The 26,624-nt window shown below is 40.2% G+C and overlaps 1 protein-coding gene across 1 annotated transcript in view; it reads right to left on the reverse strand.

The window, feature by feature from the left end:
- csmd2 (CUB and Sushi multiple domains 2) overlaps positions 1–26,624 on the reverse strand; it is a 242,749-nt gene that overhangs the window by 95,715 nt on the left and 120,410 nt on the right. The window contains exons 9-14 of the mRNA XM_028963348.1: positions 26,228–26,352; positions 21,676–21,797; positions 17,637–17,740; positions 16,676–16,788; positions 5,344–5,526; positions 857–1,183 (exon numbers count right to left, since the gene is read on the reverse strand). Of these exons, the coding sequence (XP_028819181.1) occupies positions 857–1,183; positions 5,344–5,526; positions 16,676–16,788; positions 17,637–17,740; positions 21,676–21,797; positions 26,228–26,352 (974 nt within the window). The remainder of the gene's footprint in view (positions 1–856; positions 1,184–5,343; positions 5,527–16,675; positions 16,789–17,636; positions 17,741–21,675; positions 21,798–26,227; positions 26,353–26,624) is intronic.

The following is a 26,624-nucleotide window of genomic DNA, read 5'->3' on the forward strand; positions in this document are numbered from 1 at the left end:
GCCGTACCACGGCCGTCTGTTCCCGCGACAAAATAATCATTCCAAAGTAACCACAAAGAAAAACTACAGGAAGAAGGGTGGAAAATCTTTGACAATTTGAATTGTTTGAAAACCATGCACAAACATTAACTAACGAACATTTTTTTCCTTGAGTTATGATTCATCATATCATAGGAAGTAAAAAGATATAAGGGCTCCAATTCAATGTTAAGTTGGCAGAAATGTGCACAGGCAGACGTGTGCTGCCAAAAAACATTATTAACATCAAAATGAAGAACATTGTGGGGGGAGGAGTTCTAATTTAGTGCAGCACTCACACTCATGAGCTTTCAGGAAAGGAAAACTTTTAGTTTTTACCTCGCACTTAATAACTTTCAAATATGCAGATTAAGTTGTGGACCTAACCCCTATTCATCAGCAAGGTGGGGCTGTTCCGTGACACTCTGTATTTTACGCAGAGGAAGGAGAAGATTTTCTAGGCACTCTGTGTAAAATATGTATAACCCAGATCCTGCTTTATTCATTTTCTGCCTTCACGTGCGATGATGGTGCTCTGGCCAGTGCACCAACAAGGACAGTAATTACTGAAATAGAGCAGGGAATCATGCAAATCAATTCATTTCCCATTCTCTGAGTCAAAATCCATTTAAAGAATGAATTCTTGGATAAGAATTCTTGGATGAGCTAAACTAAAAACGTAGGACCTGAATACCAAAACTACAAGCTGACAAGCAAATTGCATATTTTAAAGTATTGAGTGTATGAATCAACCTGCAGTCAATTATTTCACCAATACATTAGTATTAATAAAATGTTCAGGTACATTAAACATTGTCTATGATTGGGACAGTCTTACTTGTAAAGGTGATGTTGAAACCTCGATCGGTGTAGGTGTGGTCAGTCAAGAACTCCAGACGTGCCACATGACCACTGGTGGTGATGGGTGTAGGCAGGACATCGCCAGAGAATGTGCCCAAGATGGGCGACTCAGCTTTGCCCCCGTCTTTTATGGACAAGAAGTCAAACTGCTTCTCCATGCTGAGGTCATTGAAGGCCAGGTTGATGCGGCTTTCAGGCTTGGCAATAATCAGCCAGACGCAGTGCATGTTGTTCCCGTAGTCTTGTGGGTAGTGGGGAGACAGGAGGACTCCCGATGGGGTGGTGAAATTGAAGAAACAGGAGACTGGTTGGTTAGAGGAAAGAGAAAAAAATAACTCAATGAACACAGGAAATAGTGCACACAGTGACTCATCTGGGATTCATTTATTCACTCTGCCATGTGTGCTCCTCCAGGAAAAATGGGTGTTTTTGGCATTTCATATTAGGACCCCAGACGGTAGAGAAGAGAAACCTAAATGACTAAGGTTAATTAGCTTCCTGAGACAATGGGCTCTGCTATCACTAATCCTTAACACCACTCAACAAAAGGCCATTCTCACCTCCGCTCCTGAGCCTGGACTGAAAAAGGCTCTATTGATGTCCTTTGTGTCAGCCTTCCATCCACATACAATCACCATGTCTGATAACCTTCATTTGCTCATGTACAAAGAGAGCCTTCAGTGGCAAACGTCAAGCAGAGTCCTTGCTATTTATTCTTCTTTCTATTCTCTCTTCTCTGTTATTGTTTGCACAGAATCTATTTTAAGGTTAATGCCACAGTTAAATCATATCATCATAATTTAAATGGAACTTCATGGTGTTTTACTGCCCAGGAGTTGAGGGGTCAAATCTTAAATACTCTTGTTTCACTCCTATATTCTAAAACATATTTTTACAATTTACTATCATGGCCTGAAAAGTAGCCCACATCATATTAACACTATTTTTTATTAACCATGAGCCAAAGGCCATGTACTTTCCATTGTAATAAATTGCTAGATTAAATCACTTTTTACTTCTGTCTGTTCAAAGGTTAAGATTTTACAGGTTAACAAATAAACAATCCAAATTATTTCAAGCACAGGACAATATAAGGTACAAACGAGGAGTGTGCTGTTGAACTGGGTGTGTTCAGTGGTGGTTTGCACAGATAGAAGGGACATTTAAATTAATTAATCTATATGCCCATCCCTTACTATACTAAGGAAAATGTGTATCTTATTTAGTTTGATGTCTCTGGAAATCATTCTTAGCTGCTTCAATGCAAAAAAGCTGAAAAAAAGCTCAGTGAAACATTGGTGTTACAATGGAACTAGAGCAAATGTAAACCGGGTGCCAGGGTTTGAGCGGCTTGTAAGGGGTTAATCACAGGTTCAAAGTGCCCAGCCCCAGCTGAGAGCGGGGAGAAGACGAGACATGTCAGCTGTGTGGAACTATTTCAAAGTAAATGAGAACGACAAAACAAAGGCAGACTGCAAATTGTGCTCAGCGAAATTGTCCAGAGGCTCAAAAGCGCATTTAACACAAGTAATTTAATCACCTAAAATACAAAGAGTTTATCCACGCTTCTAAACCAGCACAACCCACGCTGCAGCAAACTCTTGCAAGACGAGAGAAAATGTCCAGAGACAATCCACGTGCTGTGAAAATAACCCCCTTTTTTTTATTATATATAATTATTTATTCTGTAATATGTTGCATACAACATGTTTTCATTTAAAATAAATGTTTTTAATTCCAAACTAGTCCCTTTTTTGTTAAATTATATGATTAAAGCTGTTATCTGTAAATTTAAATCATGTTTTAATTAAGTACTCGGTATCCTTATCGGCGAGTACTGAAATGCAAGTACTCATACTCGCACTCGTTTTCCAAAAAAGTGGAATTGATGCATCCCTAATTTGTGGTCTTTGAAAGTACTTGCATTTCAGTACTCGCCGATAAGGATACCGAGTACTTAATTAAAACATGATTTAAATTTACAGCTTTAGTCATATAATTTAACCAAAAAAGGGACTAGTCTGGAATGAAAAACATTTATTTTAAATGACAAATTAGTGATTCACCGATTCCACTTTTTTGGAAAATGAGTGCGTGTATGAGTACTTGCATTTCAGTACTCGCCGATAAGGATACCGAGGGATAATGCATTTGCATTTAGATCAACAAAGAGTTTATATTAATGATGCTGACAATGGCATCAACAAGCCTTGAGCCTTGAGATAGACTTGTGTATGCATCAAGACATTTTAAACACAGGTGTGGAAATGTGTGGAGATGACCACAGCACTGTTCATTTAACTATGTGTGAGATATAGAGCAAGCAAAAGAGCACTTTCTTTGCCTCCTTCAGGAACTACATAATTCCAGAGTTAGTCTGCTTACCCAGACTCAGTGGATCAACCATCACTTCAATAGATGGCATTTTCTGAAAAGAGTCAAATTAATTCAAGTGATTCCTCTAGAGTGTCTGTCAATTCAGTACCTTCAAAAGTGTTTTTTGAAAATTGCCCATTAGAATTAAAGTAACAGCAGACATCTGCCATGTAGGATGTCACACAGTCTTCTCTGGCAAATGTCGCTAACCAGTGTGGCATATGAAAAGATGTGCATCACAGTGTTTGGATATATGAGATTCACAGCTGGGTTTGAACCCGGACGTGACACTGAGCAGAGTTACACGTCTTGTAACAGGAGAGACTGATTCTGAGCACTGGCACTAATCAATGGCACTGTTAAAGGAACATGCAACCTCTGTGGGTGAGTGTAGTGCTCTGAGGAATCAATGATCTGTCTCATTCATGGCTCTGAAAATGTGTTAAATAACCTCGGCCTCTCTCAAGCCTTCCGCCTACAGCGGGCCAACAATAGCATGCTGCCATGATCTTTTACATGGTTATTTAGCACACAGATCTATAACATCCCTGTCTGTTTAGAACATGAATTAGCATTCAAAAATGCATTAAAGAGGAGAGCATTCAGGTTTGCCTGGTGACAACAAAAAATAACAACATGCTAGCCACAAATAGACAATAGACTCTTGCACTTTAGCAAATCAAACCCTGAGGCAAATGTTCTTTTTGTACCTACATTAGGATAACTGGGTGGCTAATGCTTTAGCAACAACACTCGAGGTTGAGAATGGACTCAGCACCTAGCTAATGAGATTGATGAATCATGAGAGTTGTTATCATGTCTTACAAATTGTGGGAACAATTCAAAACCCTCTTAATTGTTTGTTCAAACAATCTGGTAATTTTTGGTTTGCAATTTAATTGTGCTTTCTGTTATAATATAATGTGCTAGAGAATATGAAGTCTGACATATTGCACAAAATAAGCATTATTTTTCATTCATTAGAGAATTCTGTTTTACTACTTGGCTATTTTACCACTGGGATCTCTCAAGGTGCAAACAGCCCTGGCTTTTAAGCAGAATGGCAAGATGTCAGTCTGATTGTTTTAAAACGCATTATTCCCAAAATGCACCGGTGATTAAATAAGACAAGCCATTTTAACCACATGCCAAACAACCAAAAAAAGATTTGTCAAATACTCCATACATATACGTACATTGGTACAAACACAGACAGCCTATTGTGAATGTCTTGTATTATGAATTTCTTGACACAAAGGTACCTCCTGCCATGATGCATACTGCTCGGAAATACAAAAAAACTTTATTCATGATTGAAAAAACAATTCAAATGCAAAAACAGTGCCCTGATCTAGTCTGCATGTGACAAACTTTGCATTGTATAAGGAAAGGAAATTCAGAGTTGCTATTTAGTCAATATTGGTAGTGTAATGCAAACTGGAACCAAAAATGATCTCTCAAATTTTATATTAATGCTTCCATCAAAGACCATGATTTGTTCAATTAGGTCATTGCTCTCTTATATTCTAATCAAAAGGCGTAGCTTGTATGAAAAGGAAAAACAAAGTTAGACTCATTATGATGCTAACCTGCATTGGCCTCATCAGGAAGTGTTTTTTTCTGTTTTGTGTGAAACCTCAGTTTGTTCCAAGCTTTGAAGACCCTAATGGTGTCAGTTGCTTGCTGCTTATCCATTTTCCAGCATGCACTCCTACAAAGATCTGACTTTGATCCAAAAAAACCCCGACATGTTCCCGATACTCCCATTTCACTTTTTTATGCTTTTGTTGGTGAAGAACCCAATTCCACCTCAGAGAAGGAAGTGAAAATGTTGTGATTCTTGGTGTCGTGGAACTTTTTGGGAATGCTTCACATTGAGCTTGCATCTATAATTCACTGTAAGTGCATACATAATTGAGCGCTGGAGACAGTAATTTATAATGCACTGCCTATTATAATACATGCATTTTATGATCTATAATGGATGTGAGTTGCATAGGAATGTTTTACCAACTCCTTCTGCAGTAAAATCGAGCCAAACACACTCACTGAACTCATAGTAAATCTGAGGGAAGATTTGCTACTCACACACACAACTGGGTTTTTTGGCTGACCACTGGTTGTTCTTCTGGCAGGTGATGTTCTTCTTCCCCATTAAGTCAAACGCTGGCAAACACTCAAAATAGAGATGATCTCCATGCCTAAAACCTGTTCCTTCCCGCTTTCCATAAGATGGAATACCTGGATCTCCACAGCCACCTTGGTCAATTTCTGAAACACATAGACACATGCAATTAAACAATCATCATTAATGTCGCATTCATTGTCCAAGCCTTTTGAGTTGAATTTGAGTTGAGGAGCCCCACCATCTTGATCTACAGTCATGGCAAAAAGTTTTAAGAATGACACAAAACATGTGCAGTCATCATTGTGTTGCATAAAAATTGCTTCACAGGTAAGGATATTGCTACTACTAAGATTGTGCCTAAAGCCACCATTTAACTAATCATCAAAAAAAATCAAGGAGAGAGTTTCAAGTGTTGTGAAAAAGGCTTCAGTGTACCCAAAAAAATCTCCTTAAGGTGATTCAGTTTGCTAATGCTACAATACAATACAATACACCACAGAAACAACCGAAAAAAGCAAACTTTGTGAAAACCAGTGTCATTCTCAAAACTTTTGGTCATGACTGTAGGGTCACCAGCCTCTGAACCAGAAGACCAGGTTCAATCCCTGAAAGCACACTGTTCTCTGGAACATTCTGATGAGCAGCACCATACAGCGTTTACATTTTTTATCATAATTTCACATACAAAATATACATTATGTCATACCATTTACTTTTACATTTACAGCATTTATCAGACACCCTTATCCAGAGCGACTCACAATCAGGAGTTACAGGTACAGTCCCCTTGGAGCAACGTAGGGTTAACTGTCTTGCTCAGGGACACAATGGTAGTAAGTGGGATTTGAACATGGGTCTTTTGGTTCATAGGCGAGTTACCCACTAGGTTTCTACCACCACCCGTACTGTAACATCATACCATGATGTTACAGTACCATCATCTCTACTCTTGCTTTATATCCTGTAGATAAAGAGTTTAAGGTTTCTATATTCCAGATTAGGTTAGTCAGTCTTCTTCATATGATTGAGAGCACCAAACCAGGAACAGTTTGGTACTAATACATGTACCATTACAACCCTACTGTAAATATTAATTTACCCTTCCTCCAGTCACCCTTTCTTTCTTTTTCTACTCCAGAGGGATAAATCCTTTTGACAGACATGGTTTAAACAGCTTGTCCTTGACCGCTTAGTTTGCTTATACCTTGGGCTAACTCTACCTTAATAAATGCTTTTCTAGTAGAGAAAGTGTGAAAGACTTTACACACCTACTCATTTATGAGTCTTTAATGTTTACTAACTCACTTAATGTTGTAGAACAAACATATGTAGTACATTAAAAAAGGTTCTTCAAAAAGAGCGTCCTCATAGTCTTCATATGCTCCATGCACTCACAGTATATACTATTGCAGACAATGGGTCCTGTTATAAAGTACTGTAAAGTACTAGGATGCTCCAACATAATTATGGGTCTCAAATGGTGCCCTATATTGTCCTATTGGGTGCCCCTTCTGTTGGAGAAAAATTATGGGTAAATTAAAAATTAAAAAATTATATATCACACCACTTTACACTGATTTGGTTTCACCAGAATTTGATTCTTAGTCATTATCTAGATAATTATTTGTATTTTGTTCCATTCTCCAAAATGGCAGATTACACAGTAAAAAGGTTCATGACATCATCTCATGTTTAAATGAGTTTAATTAAGGTGTCATGATCCGGACCGGCAGGGGTTGACTCCGGATCCGGAGTCCGGACCGGAGTTTCATGTTCGTCCTGTGTAATGTTCCCTGATCGTGTTCACCTGCTGTCTATTTATATAATTGTATAAAACTATCCTGTTCGTGTCTGTTTGCCGTCGGGACATTGTGCGTGTTCATGTTCCCTTGTCTTGTGTATTTTATATTAAACCCCTGTCCTGTGATCGTGCGAATGCGTCCTCCTTCATCGCCATGTCCAGCCCACCCGTGACATAAGGATATAGACGTGTGTACCTTCAATGGCCTCACAATTCGATTGTCCCATACATTTTCTACATCGTCACATGATGACAATGTCAGCATTCACCTTGCAACAGTTGTATATTCTGGTAGTATGTCACTATGCTGTGGGCGGAGTTAGTCATCTGCCCAGGTCCTCATGCAGAGAGCATGATGGAAACCCCAGCAGTGACGTGAGATTCTCTTTCTTCCCAGTGGGTCTCCTTTCTCTGCATGCTTCATCAGAATTTACTCCCCTACACAGTAACCTAAACCATTACAACCTGATACCATAAACTCCAGATCAACAAAGTTCAGGGAACAAGGCCACCAAGTGCCATGATGGTGATGGATTCAGTGAGTCTGAATCCAGATTTCGGCTTCACATGTGCAGAGTTGGTGTGCTTTCCCTCTCTTGGTGTGGGCTTCCTCTGGTTCTCTAGTTCTCTTCTGGTGACTGTGTTGTTCATGTGATCATAAGAGTGCACTATACAGCAATTCATAAAATTCATAAAAATTGTTCAGCTTTCACAGCTCCAATATGAATATCTGAAAATGTGAATTTGCAGCAAGTATGAAGAGCTGGTGTTTTTGCAAAACAATATACATAAAATTAACTCAAACATAGGTAAACTCAATGAGCCGAAAACAAGACAAGGCTGGGACGACTGGAGCATGGTCTTCACTATTTTAAAACTCTACTTCTTAATCATTACAAAAGAGGTAAATAAAATGTATTCAAATTCAGCCCCAGGAACTGTAGGATTTTTTGCAACGACACTTCAGAACTGGCTCTAGTAGTGAATTTAAAAAAATGGAGAGAAGGAGAGCACAAATTATCATAGTTGACAAGGACACACTGAAGATGCTAAAGCTCTGAAAGAATCAGCTTGTGTCCTTGTTGTAGACCAAGGGTGGTTTGAAGGGTACACTGGTCCTCTCACTGAACACAAGCTGAGCGAAGATGTGTGAGAGAGAGACAGGAGGAGGATTAGGAGATGGAGATAACAGACAGGAGTTTGTCTGAGCAGGAAGCCTTGGTCAATAGTGCTGTGACTGACCTGATTGACACAACACACACACAACATCACCCAGAAAGGTCCGTGTTTGTGTATGTTACATAAAGAGGAATGGATGTGATCACTTGGACAACAAAGTCGAAGGATGAGTCATAGGTTGAGTTTGAGCTCTTGACCTGATTATGTCCTCACGCCGCTCATTTTCCATGCTCATACTAGTTCACTACTGTTGAGCCATGGCCAAATGTACCACTTACAGCTAAATGCTCTATTTGATAATCAAAGTGTTGAGAAACCCACCAGACTTCTGCCTAAAAAATAATGTAGAATTTTCACTTTTTCTCACATTATATGCACCAATTTTTTCATGAGCACCTGAAATGTTCCAATAGACCCTCTAAATTCAGTATCATACTGAACCCAGTTCTGAACCCAGACAAGAGTTTAACCTGAGAATGTACCTCTCAGCACCTCTCAATGGTGGGTGCTGGTCAGCCCTCATATTGGTGGCATAGGGCTCTCAGTGGTGAGTAATGCACAGCTCTCAATAGACCAGCAGGCCTCTCCATGGTGCCTGGGGTCACACTTGTGCAGAAAAACCCTCTATGGAACAGTCAGAGTCACAGACGAGTAAGACAGAAGGAACCATGGGCAGTTAGGCCATAATTCTCTCTTGCAGTGTACTCTAGTAAACACTCTGTAGAGATCTACAGAGCTGGAGGCTATAGACACCTCACTTATCCAGTAGATCGTTCACATGATCTTGTGGATCTTTAATGTTGACTCGGTGGTCACAAAGTATTTTTTTTATCACATTATTTTTGATCACATGACTCCTTTTGAGACCTACAGAATGCCTTATGTCATTACAGTATTTGTGGCTGGCACTATGTTCTCAGAACTGACCATTCAACTTCATTTTTAATAATAACAAAAGACTAATTTGCAGTTGCCATATTGATGTAATATGCCTAATGGAAATGTAAGTTTTCGTGTAAGGCATCACTTTCCCAATTGTGAGAAAAATAAGGCTTCATCTTATCTTAAAGGATCATCTTACTTAGGCTTGATTATAGTAGCAGTTAACTTCTACTACAAAAAACATAAACAGTATGTCTAATCAGACTTTTACTTTGGGCCAGGAATGTTGCAATCTAATGTTGGGAGACATTTTCTTCTTCAGTCATGATTACATTCTAATTTATTAATTATTCCTCATAAACATGCATTTCTCATCCAGACTTCACAGTGTGAAACAGTAATCAAATTAAGATAACATTACACATCTCACTCAAAGCCCACAACATGTGTCACTCCTGTCTGGCAGCAGTTATGGTTCTGAATTTCACTCTGAATTCGCTGTCGATTCCCACTGCAGGAAGGCCAATGACTGACGAGAGTGTCTGACGAGAGCACTGTACACCCCAGCTGTGCCTAAAGCGGAAAGTAAAGAATTAATGTGGGGTGTTTTACAAGCCTTGGTCATAACCAAACTGATGGTGTGTGTCTGGCAATCTGTTATCCAAGAACAGCAAGGAAAGAGCTGAATGGCATAGGCAGAACAGGGGTGGATTTGACTAATGTAGCCCATCATACTGGGTCTTGTGTAGGGTATGGAGGTATGTGTCTGTGTCTGTCACTCCTAATGCGTCACACTTAAGTCACTTGCTGGCTCTCCCTCTTTCTGTCAGGTATTTGCCTGGTGACAGACTCTCTCGTTTCCGCAGTGGGCCAACACACATGGAGTGGCATTTGTTATTAAACCATTGAAATTTCACCCCCTGACAGTCACCTGATTGGATGCTTGTCAGCTTGCTGGTGAGGGATGGTGGATGGCATGGGATTGGTGAAGTCGATTTAAAAATAAAATCCATCCCTTTAAAGAAAGAAAGTCCAGTTGCCATGATTCAACGTTCAGAGAAATTCACCTGGAATCTTCACAGATATAGGTAGCACATAAAAACACAATGAAACTCCAAGTCAATCACACTTCTGTGAAATCAAACTGTCCACTTAGGAAGCAACACTGATTGACAAACAATTTCTCATGCTAGACATTAGGTGGACATTATAGGCAAGAAGTGGTTCTACAGGTGGTGACCACAGACCACTTCTCAGTTCCTATGCTTTCTAGTTGATGTTTTGTTTACTTTTGAATGCTGGTGTAGTTGGGTCCCATGGGACAAAGTTTCACTTCAAGAATCAATTGCGGGGAATATAGGATTAAACCGCGTGTGATGTTTGGACTTTTAACCAATATCGATGAAAATACGTCAAACAACTGCGTGTTTATAAGCCATTGCTATACAGTGTAATCATTACTCTCACTACTCCCTTCATACACAGAAACCTTCTGGATGGCCTCATAAATAAGACAAGAGCAGAAATGGGCTGTTTGTTGGCCAATTAATGGAGGAAACTTGCATCTCTAAAATACATCTGCAATACAGGCTGAGAACATGAGTGCTATTTGAGGTGTTTACCTCTCGTTTTAACCGTGCATGGTCCATCGATTCAATAGACCATGTCTATGTAACTGTCAAGTGTGTGAAACTGTATAGTGACCATAGGAGAAGAGCAAATCAGGTTTTCCATCCAAGTAGAAGAAAGGAAAAACAAAAATGTAAAATCCTATGGGAGTGGGAAGTAGAAGTTGAAAGAGACAGCTTCTCTTCATTAAAAAGCTCTCATTGTTTTAATTACAGCAGGGTTTGTGTGTGCTCTGTTCAAACCCTCTGTTATTTTTTGCAGATGAAACATAAGTCTATATCTCAGGGCTGGGAGGTGCTCTTCAGATGTGAGAATGATTTCCCGCTGTTGGCCGATCGGCATGCAATTCTGAAAAGAAAGAGAATGGGGATGAAAGGAATATTCCTGTTTTTGAATCAGGTCACGTGGAGAGACGAGGGACACACTTTGGGAAAAAAAGAAGGAAATTGCTCTCCTCACATTATCTCCCCCAAGCTATCCGACTTAGATGGACACAAGGCAGCGAGAAACCATCAGAGCTCCAAAACAACACTCTCCAACTGCTGCAGACAAAATGATGATGAGAGCAGAGTGGAGTAAGAGAGAGACAAAAAGGGATAGTGACAGAAGTACCAACCGCAGCGTTTGCTGCAAAATCTGTTACAACAAGCCACATCTAAAAAGCCAGCAATTGTCCAGCCCTTCTTCTTTTCAAGGCCTTCTTTACTTTACTGTCTTCATGATCTGTTTTTCTGCTTTTCTGTTGTATTTATACACTGGTGCTTTACAGATTGCAGGTCCTTTAGAGTGTTCCAGAAGTTAACCTAAAAATAGCATACAACCTCAATCATTCAGGCAGACTAAAAAAGGAAACGTAAGATCATAGTTTCCTTCCATCAGAACAACATTTAACATCTAAAGTCTGTATGACATGTATATATATATATATATATATATATATATATATATACACACACACACACACACACACACACACACACACACACAGTGGGGCAAAATACTTTGTCAGCCACCAATTGTGCAAGTTCTACCACTTAAAAAGATGAGAGAGGCCATCATAGGTATACCTCAACTATGAGAGACAAAATGAGAAAAAAATCCAGAAAATCACATCCTCTGATTTTTAAAGAATTTATTGCAAATTATGGTAGAAAATAAGTCATCCCACAACTATGTGACGGAGCACATTCATATTACTCTAAGCTGATGATTGAATAGTTCAGTTACAGCCAAGATAATTTCCCAAATACATAGATGGTCGCATGTGAATCTGTTCTCTATTCTCTGAGCCGTGCCGGCTTTTCCGGGTTGAATATGCCTGTCACAGTCATTGCAGTCATCTCCCCTTTTTAACCAGTTGACCGCCAATTGGAGGTTAGGAGGAAATCCTTTAAACTCCGGCACTGTAGAAAGACATGAGTAACATCACTAACATACTGTACCCCTACATCATGCCTGCTATTATAACATATTATCACACACATCATAGCATACTAGACCAGAGGTCTCCTGCACACCTCAGTGCAGTAGGAATACCCTCGTATTACCTATTACAATTTACATCATAACATATCAAAACAGAGGAGCCCCCACTCTAACATACTACAATGTATACAATCGTACATTACATTTCAATATGGCACAAAACCACTGCATATTTAGAATACCATCTCAAGCACACATCAGTGCAGGAGGAGCCCCCACTCTAACATACTACAATGTATACAATCATACATTACATTTCAAAATGCCACAAAACCACTGCATGTTTAGAATACCATCTCAAGCACATCTCAGAGCAGGAGATTGAACTTGTGACTAGCTAGTTTTCACCAAGAAGTCTTGCAGTGCATCAAGTGAGTAAAGGAGTCCTCCGTAATCAGTCTAGCCACCTTCGCCTTTTGGCCTATTGTCGATCCGAGTTCAGCCAGGAACTCTTTGTTGCCCCTGGGCCACTTTACTTGGACTCCAACCGAGAACCCTCGAGGCTCCAACCATTAATCCGATCAGGCAAATAACGGGTTACTTTTTCTTCGGCCACCCTACTATGTGCCTCACACCCCATCTTGTACTAGATGGTAACATCAATGACAAAGTGGCCTGGTCCTTCATGCAGACTAGATCAGGGATCAGGGATATGCGACGTGTCCAAATATCACAGGAGTCCGAGAGATGAGGATACAATCAACTTGGATTCTTGGGACTGCCTTTTCAAGGCTCAGCAGTCCCAGTCCTCCGTCCCTGTTTCGGCTGTACAGTAAGCCATCGCAGGTCAACAGCGGCAAGTGTAATCACTCTTTCAGTGCCTTCCTCCTGATGTCATCCAACTTCTCCAAAGAACCCGGAGTCGCATTTCCCAGATCTGCCTGATAGATTAGCCTCGGTAGAGCAAACAAGTTTAAAACCCTCAGCCACTGTGACAGCTTGATCCTTTCTACAGGCACCGGACGAGCAGTGTGTGGGGACGGTGCTACCTGGCAGCTCTGGATTCGAACCGGGAAACTTCTGATTACGGGGCCGCTTCCTTAACCGCTAGCCCACCACTGCCTCAGAATACACAGAATCTATTACCCTGAGCAATCCATTTCTTACTGATGTGGGACTTGCCGATAAAGGTCTGTGGATCTCATGGACATTGTCTGTGGATCTCATGGACTACTGATTGTAAGACGCTCTGGATAAGGGCGTCTGGTAAATGCTGTAAATGTAAATGTAATGCACTGGTTCTGTGTTTTACTACTTTCAAACACAGCCTCCAGTCTTATCAGAGACTCAAATTTGTTCAGAGGACCATAGCCTATTTCTCTTCACCTCACCTTGTAGTCCCTTGTACCTAGCCAACCGTTCCTCATTGTGCACTTGTTTGTTTGCGCGCCTTTTGTGCTGCATCAACCCCACTTTTGTTCCGAACATCCTTCACAGAGTTCACAGTCAAACTCTGAGCCACTCATATCTGCCCTTGCAACCACATCCTTACACTTAGGGATGTGGCATGCAATTGAGTGGCTGCTGGTATTGGTCCGCTCACATTTCCAGCACTTGTTCCTAATACTCATGGCATGCCGGATAGCAAAATGCTTACCAAACTGGCTGGCTGTTCTCACTTCAGCCCCACACAGCTGGCACAACGGTTCCAGAATTGGCATTACACAATTCCACATCGTAGAGGCAACTCCATGCACCTCCAGGCTCTGGTAATGGGCCATGCCCCCATCTCAGCACCAACCATTTCACAGGAATTTGCTGGGCCAGATGGAACCATTTCCACATCTTCCTGGACCTGCTCAGCTTGTGGAATCTCCAAGCTTTCCACTGCATTCACAAGCTGGGGTGTCTGCAAGACCTCATTCAACTCTATCCTAATTGACGAGTTTAGTCATTAATTCAATCACTACCTGAGGATCCACCACTACCTCACATTCTGTCAACTCCATCATTGGGTGGGGGGTCTGGCATAAATCTCCCACTGGGGAGGCTGATTTGCCATTCTTCATAGGAGACAACCTCGAGCCCTGAGGGGACGATGCTTTGCCGTGCAGGTATGGTCCCACTGTCTAGCCCACCTGCCACCCATTTTAATAAGCCATTAGGATGGTCCTGGCCAGTATTCCAATACAAATTATGCATTCTCATTTGATAAGCCAGTTCTTTTGAATGAGTTAAGAACCAGAAATCAACAGGAGAGCAGAGGTGCAGGTTGTCCTTGCATGTGGTTGTGGCATGGATTAAGGTTTGTTGCAGCACAGAGTAGAAAGTTTTGAATATCTGGATTCATAGATCATTCCTGGAAGTGGATCAGCATTGGCGCCGCAGACTTCTGATGGCGGATGACGAACCGTGAAATGAAAGTGGTTGTCATTATGATGCACAGCAAAATGTGTCCTCTGCAGTGGCTCAGTGGCTCCTTGGCAGTTCGGGATTTGAACCAGCAACCTTCTGATCATGGGTCCCCTTCTATACCTGCTAAGGCACCATTGCCCCAAATAATGTGGTAGTAGCCTAGTGGGTAACACACTCGCCTATGAACCAGAAGACCCGGGTTCAAATCCCGCTTACTACCATTGTACCATTCTTCTTCTTCTCCTCCTGCCGTTCTTCTCCTGACATGTAATCACCGCATCAACACACTGCAATACATTCTCTCTCTACCCACCTACAGACATCCAAAAATTTAAAAAAAGTATAACGCTGACAGTTATTGAGGACAGTTCTGTGTTTGGGGTAATGAACTTATTTTGAATAGGTTATTTGGGATGTTGGGATTACTTTTTTGGAATAAACTTTTATGGAAATAGGCCATGCTTATTTTATTAAATGTATGGGTTTTATCTGTTCAACTACAACTGTGGTAAACCTCAATACATTATTATTTTTGACCATGAAGAAGAGTCACAGACGGATTTCTGTCCTTTACTATATTGAGCTGACGGATGTCAGACATTTCTGGTAGGACCTAGTGCTAGTCTGGTGCCTAAACACTCCCCGCAGTGAAGCCACTGCATTACCAAGAGACACAGATGGTAGGAGCGAGCACAGAAATATAGAGCATAGTCTTTATATTCCTCTGGCCTCCTCATGTAGCCTTCTCTCTGATGAAAAGGAAAGGACGGTCTCACCTACTGCGTCCCTCCCCGCTGTCCAACCACAGCAATTACAAACAATCATTGTGACGACAAAGCACACAAAGATGTCCAACGTATCATTTTCTCAATCAGGTTCATTCATGTGGGACTCAAGAGGGAAAATACAGATGTATGCCAAAAAGAACAGCGAAAAAAGAACAAAGCAGCATGTGATTATAAGCAACAAAATAGAACCATTTAGCGTGCCTGGTTAAGATGAGCACAATAACGTTTTTTTTTTTTTAAATCCACCACTCACTCATGCTAAAATGTTCTTTTTCCAGCTATTTCATCTAGCAGAAAGTCACAATAAAGTGTGAAATAAATGATAAGTGTTCAGAACTGCTCAGCTATATTCGAATGAGTCTTAAATCACCTGGGGAATTGCAATGCTTCCCACCATGCTTCAATTCATTGACACATATGAAACATTGAAAAGCAGCATTTTTGGTTCGCTCAGATTTGGTGCTGACTCCGTAGATGAAACTGTGGTAAAAGTGTTCCTGAAGTGTTCAGAACTGCTCAGCTATATTCGAATGAGTCTAAAATCACCTGGGAAATTGCCATGCTTCCCACCATGCTTCAATTCATTGACATATCAAAGCAGCATTTTTGGTTCGCTCAGAATTGCTGCATAAATGAAATTGTGGTAACAGTTTACCTGAAATGACATTTACATTCACAGCATTTCTCAGACGCCCTTATCCAGAGCAACTTACAATCAGTAAATACAGGGACAGTCCCACTGGAGACTGTGGTTAAGTGTCTTGCTCAGAGACAGAATGGTATGGGACTTTGGGCTCTTCTGTTTGTTATCCACTAGGCCATGTTACTGACACACAAATAAAGTGTTAACATTAACTAACTAGGTTGCCATTTTGGTAAAGATTATCACTGTGGTTTTAAATACCAATATTAGCATTTAAAAATAAAAGGAAATATTTTCAGTTTTAATTGTGAATTAAGGAAGTATATTCTATCAGAATATGTACAGAATTTACTCTCTTGATGTAAGCAAAAGCCACAATTTTTAATAATTATTAAAATTTTATAATTATTTATCTATAAATGCTTATTTGAACACACATATGACTCAAAAACATCTCAATGAAAGAGAGTGGCAGTCAATAGTGAGGCTGAATAACCCTGACGAATCTTAAACTTGAATCAGAGCCTTACCTTCATAAGACACTTTGAATCCCAGAGAGCCACTGGTGTCATCGGTCTTGAAGTTGAGCCACATCTGGTTGCTGGTGCTAACCACTAGATCTGGAGTGGTTGTACCAGACAGCCTGAAAAACGGAGAGTACACTCAGAGAAGTAGGCAAAATAATGTTATCTGCAGAGCCTCTTGTCTACCAATGCTGGAGAAAGCCTTTTAAAGAAATGAGGAGCAGCATGCTCCCCCTGTTAAGTAATTCAAAGATGAGAGGACTCCACACTCAACAGAATCTCTAAGCACCTCAAGACTGAGTTCTCATCTTTTAGAATTCAATGAGAGACTGGCACGACTGACATTTTAATCATATTTCCAAAAGATTTACACATAATCAACTAAATATTTTCGCCAATTTTATGTGTGTCTGTGCCTTCTGGTGGGTTTTTGAGTTTCTCTCGCTCTCTCTTCATGAACCATCCCAAGAGACATTCAGCTTGGTCCAATATGGTGGTGAAGCTCCATAACTGAGCAGATTAGGTCATCTGTGATTTAAGTGCGAATAACCTCTCCTCGAACAAAACTACACTGGCAAGGGAGCATAAAACTGCATCAATAAAACTTTATTAGCACTGTAAATTTCAACTCAATTAATAACAACGCACCTCAGAACATTATAGAGCATGTGCTCTCACGAGGGCATCAGTATGCATGGAGCACAGTGATCTTGTTTTAACATTGAAAGCCAATGTGATTGACAATGTAACTGTGAATATTTCTAGTGTAGCACACCACACAGAGGGACTGATGAAACAAAGAGCAACACAATGAGGGAGTGGACCCAGCCGAGTGGAGCGAGAGAAAGATGGTGAGCGAAAGATAGATGAAAAGGATAAATTGCATGAAATAAATATTAAAAACACTGCACAAACGCTATAGATAGAGTCAAAGACTCTGAAAGGGTAAGAGGAAGATTGTACTCACACATGGAAAACGGTCCTCTGATCACCAATGTTGGCTCCATCCCCCACTGTTAACGTATCATAGCCCCGTTCCAGGTCAAACTCCTCGAACATTAGCTTGATGACCTGTCCAGATGAAACCAAAGAGTTCAACTCCACTCCATTTCTCCCAATGCATTTACGCATTCATATACTTATTCACTTGCTGGTGGATCTCTACAGTAACCAACCTAATGTAATAATATTAAAATAGAAAGCCTCCGGAATAGCCGACCCACAAGGTGGGCAAGTCCATTACTTGGCTATTAGTTTATATATTTTAATGCTTCTGGATTCATCTAAAATAGACTTCAGAAGAGGTCAGAAGGGGTGATGCCCCAGCTTGAAGGCCCAGCCTGGGCAGAAACCTTTAATGAGGCAAAAATCCAATTTCAGACGATTTACAATCAGCACGGGTATATGGCCAAAGAGTCAGTACTGGCCCTGAGATGAAAATATCAATCACGGCAGGTCAGAAAAGATGAAAAAGGAGGGATTTATGCATTTGATTTCCTGCAAAAGAAACCCAAGAGAGCCATGTACCACTAATTCACTGTCGCTCCTTATAGTTGACAAAAGAATGTCTCAGTACCAGAACAAAATAGGAATAAAATTCTATAATTCATAAAATCATGATTACTGAGCAAACAAGCAAAACTGTATTATTAGAAAATGAATAAATATATAGCCCTGACAAGCTTCCCTTTCCAATTTGGATACCATATTTTCCTAGAAATTCTTGATATTTTTGGAGAGCTCAGCGACCTGGCCTAATGAAAAAGCTCATTTAAATGCAAATTGCATTCCACCCTATGGTAAACACAGTGGGTAATGTCCTATAGTAAACACCAGTGGTAATGAAAATTGCAAGGGGTAGCGAGACAGAATTGTGGGGTCAGATCATTGGATAAATGGAGTTTCGTTTCTCACGTCTTCCACCTGCTGCACCAGATGGACATAACATAAATGACAGCATAAGCAATTGGCAAGTATCTTTCCATTCCCTCCAAAACCTTATGGGTAAATCCCTGGGTGAAATTGTTTGGGTGTTTTTCTTTAATAGGAATCAGTGGATTTGAGTCTCAGTCAGTGTCTCTCTTCATTCTTGAAGTTAGCATACAATAGCTAGACATTGCTGAGATTTGACAATCTCTGTCTCAATGCATTAGTGTAAAAGCTTCTGAAAGTGCCCGTCTGCATCAATATGATGTGCAGAACTGAATTGGTTTCTGAATGTTACATTATGTAACATAAGGCATTAAAAAATACTACAAAAATGGAGAACATACTGGACTGAAATTTATATTATCTACAGTATTTGAACATACTTCAATAGTTACAGTGTGAACAACCACTGCAGAAAATCTACTTATTTTTTCTGATGTGTCTGTCTGGGTCGGTACATCAGTAGACCCACCCACTGCATTATCATTTGTTTCTGCTGCTCATGCATAATGCAAAGCAGCAGCAATTCAGGGTGCATATCTACATTAAAGGGACGCATTCTGGTCACATGCATGCAGGCTTACGCACACTTTTAAAGGTCAGGTCATGGAACTCTTTCGCTGGTGTGCTCTTGGTATTTTTATAGAAGTCAATGGGTGCCTAATAGCACTTTAATACAGAATTACTTAATGACAAAACATTTGAAGAATGATCTTAGTTTTCTGTTATATTTTCCAGCAAATAATTTGTACCTTAAGGGGTTGCAAATGGAATGCAAAAATCAGGCCACTGTGAATGTCACTAGAGATATAAGTCAGAATTTAAAAGATCAAGAAAATTAAAGAACAAAATTGCAGGATTCAATAGAGAAAAAATAAGAAAAAAACTTTATTGGCAGATTTTGAGGGCTTTAAAGGCACATGGGATGCTGACTTATTGTGCTTCTTGTTTTTTGCACCAGTCTAAAATCAATAGGGAAGTGACACTCTATATGTAGATGGACAGGCTGTGTATTACATCAGAACAAGGCAGCACAGCAAGCTATCTTGTCTTTACCAAAACTGAGAAATCCCATCCAGATGCCTTGTTTTTTCTCTCATTGAGACCATGAGCAAGACATTTAACCCTGAGCTTTGCCAAGGGGACTGAACCTGTGACTAGTGAATGCAAAGGGAAACGAAATTCTAAATGAATTCTAATGATCAAGTGGAGACCTCCAGGCACTGCTACCAGACAACCGGAAGATGCTGTTTTTATCCTGAGTAAGGCAATTCTGACAGCACTGAATGTCACTTGTTTGAACAAAGGGTCATTGTCCATGAGGTAATGAAGAGCAGTCCTAAACCTGCTGCCAAATAAAGCAGGCCTGAGGGAATATAAAGAACTGGATGCCAATTAATCTGCTTCGTACTGACTACAGGCTGCTTTCCTCTGTTTTTTATGGAGGCCCTGAGAGGTCATAAATGTGCTTCAATAACAAAAATATGTGTTTCCAGAGGACAATTAAAAGTGCTGAACAAGTTAGCAACCATTTGTTTTAAGTTGGTTTGTTACCTCTCAGTGTTAAATGTAAGAAGATTTCCTCTTACAGTTAAAGTTACAGGCTGTTAAAATAATGCTAGCTTTACTTCATCATTCAAAAACAAAACAAAAAAATGTTCCTTGCTGCTGATTATACAGGTTTGGACCCCGTGCATTAAAATGAAATGTAACAATGTTTCGCATATAACCTGTACCTTGTTTTGTCAATTCACTGGCCCGGTGGAAGCCCTTGCAAAAGTGGAAAGACACCAGCTTACGACTGTGCATTAATAGTGAAAAAAAACATACGGTCTCTTATTCGTTTTTGAAATTATTATTCAGGTAACTGTAATGCTCACTAAAACAATGAGGTGAATGGATAAAGTGTGATCATTCTGGGAATCTCATGGCGTTCGTACAGCAGTGTTACCAGCACAGAGCCAGACGAGAGTTCAACAGCACTCACGTGTACTTGGAACACAAACAGAACAGTGCTCCACAAAGGAAAGGGTGTGTAAAAAGTCAACAGGCATATCCTGCAGCGTAAACTGCACAATTTCTGCAACCAAAATGCCAAATTTGTGTCTAGACACTGAGCCGCAATGAACAGTCTGGATCAGCACCTCTGGAGGCTGTTGACACAAACTCAGTCTTCCTTTTCTTTCATGTCTCCCCTCTCTTGCTCTCTATCACACACACATATAAACATGCACACTTTTCTCACTTACTTCATTTATATGGAAAAGGGTTATGGCCTTACATAAACCTTCCAACCTTGCAATGTCTGTACATTATATAACAATTTATTTTAGACAAATGTATATTTTCGCAATGTCGAAAGATTCAATAAAAATATTTTTATTCTATTTTACTTTAGCTCTACGATAGACTGCAACTTACGTATTTATTAAATATATTGTTATGACACTGTATTGTAAATACATTTCAAATGATCCGGCCAGGAAGTTTTATCATTTTAACATTGTGCATTGTCATGTCACTGGCTGCTGCTTAGGAACAGCTAGTTCAGATACCAGAAGTATCTTAAGTCTTACTTTCAAATTATATATGTGAAACAAAGCTGTAAAAATTGATTATAATTCATTATGGATTATGATTTTAATAATAATAATTTCAATCTGATGAATTCAATAATTTTAATCTGATGAATATGATGAAAAGAAACCCAGAAAGCAGCTGAAGCAGCTGCCTTATTTTCAAAGTGGAGGCATTTTGATAATTTTACAAACACACATACAGATCCAGATGCTCTTTTGGCTCCATTGAGGGAGCATGATAAACAGAGATTTGTAAAACCATTTGTTTGAGCCCACAGCTAAAAACCTGGCAAATATCAGAGAGTGTGGCCTTGAACCATGTTGCAAAGTCATCATTCAGTGCCTGGTGGATCTCTGCTCTCACATTCGCTCTTCTAGTCCTTGTATCCGACCCTGAAACCATCATAATCACAGGCGCAAGAACATCCTGTCTGTTCGTCATTCACCGCGCATGCTTTTAAAGCTCAGGATGAAATAAAACACTCATGGATTTCGCACCTTTGAAGGGTCAGCGGCCGTGATGATCCAGGTGCAGTTGGAGTTGTTGTCATACTGGACTGGAAAGTTGGGGGAAGTGATGATGCCACTTGGCCCATGAAGCTGTCCACCACACATTGGTGCTAATGAGAGATATAAAAATGCATTGATCAGTTTCATAATGCTGCGACATTAATGTGAGTTAATGTGAAAGTTGTGGGGACTGAGAGAAAATGAGAAGGGGATTGTAGAAGGTGAAGCTTCTCATCCAAGGTTGCTTTCTACACTTTTGCATAGTCTTCAGAAAACTGTCATGGTATTAATGTTATTTATAAAGAAGCCATTATAACATCATAATGTATGTAAAACATGTCAACATGATAGATGAAGGCACCTTGCAGACCTGTTAAAAGGGGCTGACATGGCAGCTCTATTGTCCAAAAAATGTGTCTTCTTTTTTATTTCACTGCACACTCTAGGCACTTGACGTTGGAAGTCATGGTGGGCGGCAGAGCACTCAACAAGCTAATGAAACACGTCCGTGTTTAAGAGATCCTTGCACAATTTACCATGAGACAATTAAAATGGCATGTCCACAGGCTTTCTGATATCACAGCCACGCTCAAAAGCTAATTATTGTTCAGCTCTGGTTAAGTCAATGTGTCACTTCAAAAGCTTATAATTTCCGTTGTTGATCTCATTCCCAGGTAGGAGTCTGACTGTGGTCTTCAAACACATGGATGGCCTTGTCTTCTTAAAAAGGCTGTGACTTTTCTCCTGCTGAAATTATTATCATTTAAAACTTAGATAATGTCATAGGTAGCATTCAATAAAAAATAAAAAAGAACTTAAGCTTGGGGGCTTGAATACAGAAAGTATTTTATTACTTTTAATAAAACAAACAGGAACAATAGAAGCCAACAGTCCACCATGGTATCCTCCCTGAACCAACATAATCTAACAACCATGTCAAAAAGGAAACACAAAAACAAATTAAACATGTAAACATATATTGCTTAAGTCACAAAGGAATGTGATTTCATTAATTAACTGATCTGATCAACTGTAGGCAATTTTACCACAGGTGGCCAGCATCATGAAAAGATCATTTAGACCAAAAAGTCAATTTTGCCAATATTTTTTATGAATATTTTAGGAACATGACAATATATAGTCTAGGGCTGCAACACTGAATAGATTGAATCGATTACTAAAAGAGTTGGCAACGAATTTCCTAATCGATTCGTTATGTCGCGCGACGCGGAGACGTTTGATTATTTTAAAAAAAACGTAAAAACAAAAAAAAAAACTGAGCGCGGAGCGGAGTGAACACACTCGGTCTCTCTCGCGCACAGATGCTAGCAGAGTTTGGCGCCTCATAGACAGCGCGGAAAAAAACGAGCGGAGGTAGAGGACAGATACATGGCGGAGGCAGAGAAATCTGCGCGAAAATATGCAAAAGCGACATGGCACGGCACGGGAGCCCCACGGCAATGATCCAGCACCTGAAACATGTTGGAGTGTTTGAGGAGGAAGAAGGGAGTTCAGCAGCAGGGTAAGTCGCTACAGAATCCTACTTTTGTTCCGTTTTGAAGTGAGGAACGTAATGTCCCTGGTGCTGGTGTTTAACTCGCCGCGGGGGACTTACAGCGCCACCTACAGGTGTGGAGGGGGGATGAAACAGCGTTCGGACTGTTCTCTGCGTCTCCGCGTGGACGACTCGCCTATTGTGTCCCTGAGCAAGACGCTTAACCCTAAGTTGCTCCAGGGGGACTGTCCCTGTAACTACTGATTGTAAGTCTCTCTGGATAAGGGCGTCTGATAAATGCTGTAAATGTAAATGTTTACCTGTCATCCAGCTTGACAAGCATGACAAGTTAGCGTTAGCTCGTTAATAACAGTAGTAAAGCAGGGGTGCTATAGTTACTTTGCATTAAAAGACTAAAGACATGTTTTTATTCACTAGCCTTTTTTGGACCATTCATTTTTCAATGTGTTGTATAGCTACACTGCAAAAAAAGCTTTCCTAGCAATTATGTCTCGTTTCCAGTCCAAATATCTAAAAAATCTTAAATCAAGATTACTAGACAAGAAAAATGGCATGAAAAAAATTAAGTGATGCTTAAAACTTCTGTTTGAGATTATATCTCTTTAAGATTAGTTTTCTTACCCCATTGGCAGATAATTTTGCTTGTTTTAAACAAACAATCACTTAATTCTGAGATGTTTTATCAGAAAACAAGACATCATTTCTTATGCTATTTCATGTGTCTAATAAATGTATCTTGATTTAAGATTTTTTAGAGATTTTTAGAGTTGACCGTATGTCCTGAAATCAGGACAAAACAACTAAGTTAGAAAAGCATTTTTTGCAGTGTGTGTGTGTCAGTGTGTGCGTCTGCGAGTGTGTTCATCTGCAGTGTAGTGTAGAGAACAAGTTCTGACATTCAAACAAATCCTGTTAAATTTTCTGATTTGTATTGTTCTTTACTTTTTTATAAATTATTTTTTCGTTCTGGCAGCTCAGGTGGCACTTTATTTTTTTTCAAAAAAAAGTCTATATTTGGCAGATGTAAAGCATACATGTGTATGTTTTTTGTGTTAGTCCATTTTTATTTTATTTTATTATTATTATAACAGCTCAAGGAGCAACATGTTTGTGCAATTTCTAAAGATTTTGGTTCTGTTTTTGAATAAAGGGTTGGAAATGAATGCTTTTCTTTTTTTTTTAATCAGATTCTACGATTAATAAAAAAAAAATAATCGACAGATTAATTGATTATTAAAATAATCATTAGTTGCAGCCCTAATATAGTCATATATTACACAGAGATCTAAGAGTAGCCTGTAACATGGGACAGGATTGTACAGTTCCCCAGGTTACATGCCTATTCCCGCTAGTGAATCGATCTCCCGGCCACTTGCAGTACGAAGTACTGCATACCAGTCCAAACCTGAACAAAAGGCTGAAGCATTTTGGTATCTGGCAACACTGCTTGTGCAAGCAGTGGATGACCTGGCGAGTAAGAAAGCTGACAAATAATAAGAAGGTTGCCGGTTTGAATGCCGAACCACCAATGTGCCACTGACCAAAGCACCGTCCCCACATACTGCTCCTTTCATGGCTGCCCACTGCTTCCTCCTGTGTAGTGCTTGCATAACATTAATATGTTCCCTACCAAAACCACTTAATAAACTGAAACAATGGACGCTACAGTAATCATAACCTCAAGCATATCTATATCCTTACAAGGTTATTTAGAATATATTTGCTCTGATTTCCATGCTATCAGGTAACTGTGGGTTTATTTCCTAATAAATCATTGGTGTTACAAAAGAATGCCTTGAATCGCTTAAGCAACCTTAAACCGCTACATCCCAAGGACAGAGTTTATGTTAGCTGAGGCGTGATCATGTTTATATGCTGTTTATATATTTTATGACACATTGATTTATGAATTTACACAACGTTGTTGTCTTAATTACTCCCAAGTTTTGGAGTTTCTTCCAGCAGCTTTCAGCAATTAATGAGACATTCAAGACTAATGGCCTGGCATTTAGAAATGCTCAATCAATGAAACGAGAACAACAATCATTCTGTATTCGAGTCACATTCAATCTGACGACATCCCCAAACACCTCACCCTGCCGATCCCACTGAGCCTCATCAGGAGCCGGTGTGGCACACACAGATCACTAGGCAATCAAATCCCGAGAGGTACATTGAGCCATCCATCACTGGTGCATCCCATTCATCCGCCCTGTCCAAGAGTCACTCTTCAGGACTAACTAGAGGCTAATTCTTGAAGCACGCAGCCAGCAATGTAAGCATCAGGGTATCTTAGTATTGAAAAATTAATAAAACACAGATGCCAATGCAGGTCCGAATATGGGCATTTGCAAATTCGGAGAATTAATTCGGAGGAGTTAATCGGGTGAACCTAACCACTGGGGATTACATTACTTGGTGCCAGTGCCAGGCCGACTGTGTGGACCACCTCAATCCACTGTGGCAACCCCAAACGTGACTAGCCAAAGGAAGAAGATGAATAAACTTATTCTAAACGTATTATCCTATAAAACAATTATCAATTTTTTTTAATTTTTTTTTTATATTATTTGTTTTTGAGCAGAGTCAAAAGATACATTCTGGTGTAGAGATGATAAGTATATATCCTTTTACAGTGTAAAGAGAAAATCCACACTTAATCCCATGGTTGATTCAGTATACATTTTTACTGCATTTATCAGACGCCCTGATAAATGCAATACAATCAGTATTTACTTACAATCAGTATTTACAGGGACAGTCTCCCCCTTGGAGCACCTTAGGGTTAAGTATCTTGCTCAGGGACACAATGGTAGTAAGTGGGATTTGAACCTGGGTCTTCTGGTTCATAGGCGAACCTATGATTCAACTATTCGTTGTTCGAAAAATAAGGGAATCATCTCACACACACACACATACACACACTTCTGATTGGACCCCAGGGGCCTGAGATGAATATGGTCTGAGCAACAGAGGCAGGTGGTGGGGGGCAGGGCCTGTGTGCACAGGGCTGGGGGGTCTTACCTCTGCAGATGGGCCGGTCATCGCTCCAACCCACATAGCTGTCAGTGACACGCAGGCAGGTGATACTTTTGGAGCCCTGGAGTTCGTAACCTTCATCACAGGAGAAGTGCACTGTGGCACCACGCCTGGGGAAGACACACACACACACACAAACACACACACGGTGTGATAATTGCATGGTATGTCTGATTTGTTTGCATTTTTAGTCTCTGTCAGTCACTAATCTCTCACACCGTCTCGCTCTCTCTCTCTATCTCTCTCTCCACCGTCCCTACAGATGATGCAGAACAGCTTTGGCAGTAAAATGAAGCATTTGCAGGAGTCGCTGTGGTGGCATTGGCCCCGTTTGGCCTCTGGGTGATGACAGCCGCGGTCTGCAGCGCGCCCATTACTGCTC

The sequence above is a fragment of the Denticeps clupeoides genome, chromosome 20, assembly GCF_900700375.1.
Source record: "Denticeps clupeoides chromosome 20, fDenClu1.1, whole genome shotgun sequence".
Taxonomy (NCBI): domain Eukaryota; kingdom Metazoa; phylum Chordata; class Actinopteri; order Clupeiformes; family Denticipitidae; genus Denticeps; species Denticeps clupeoides.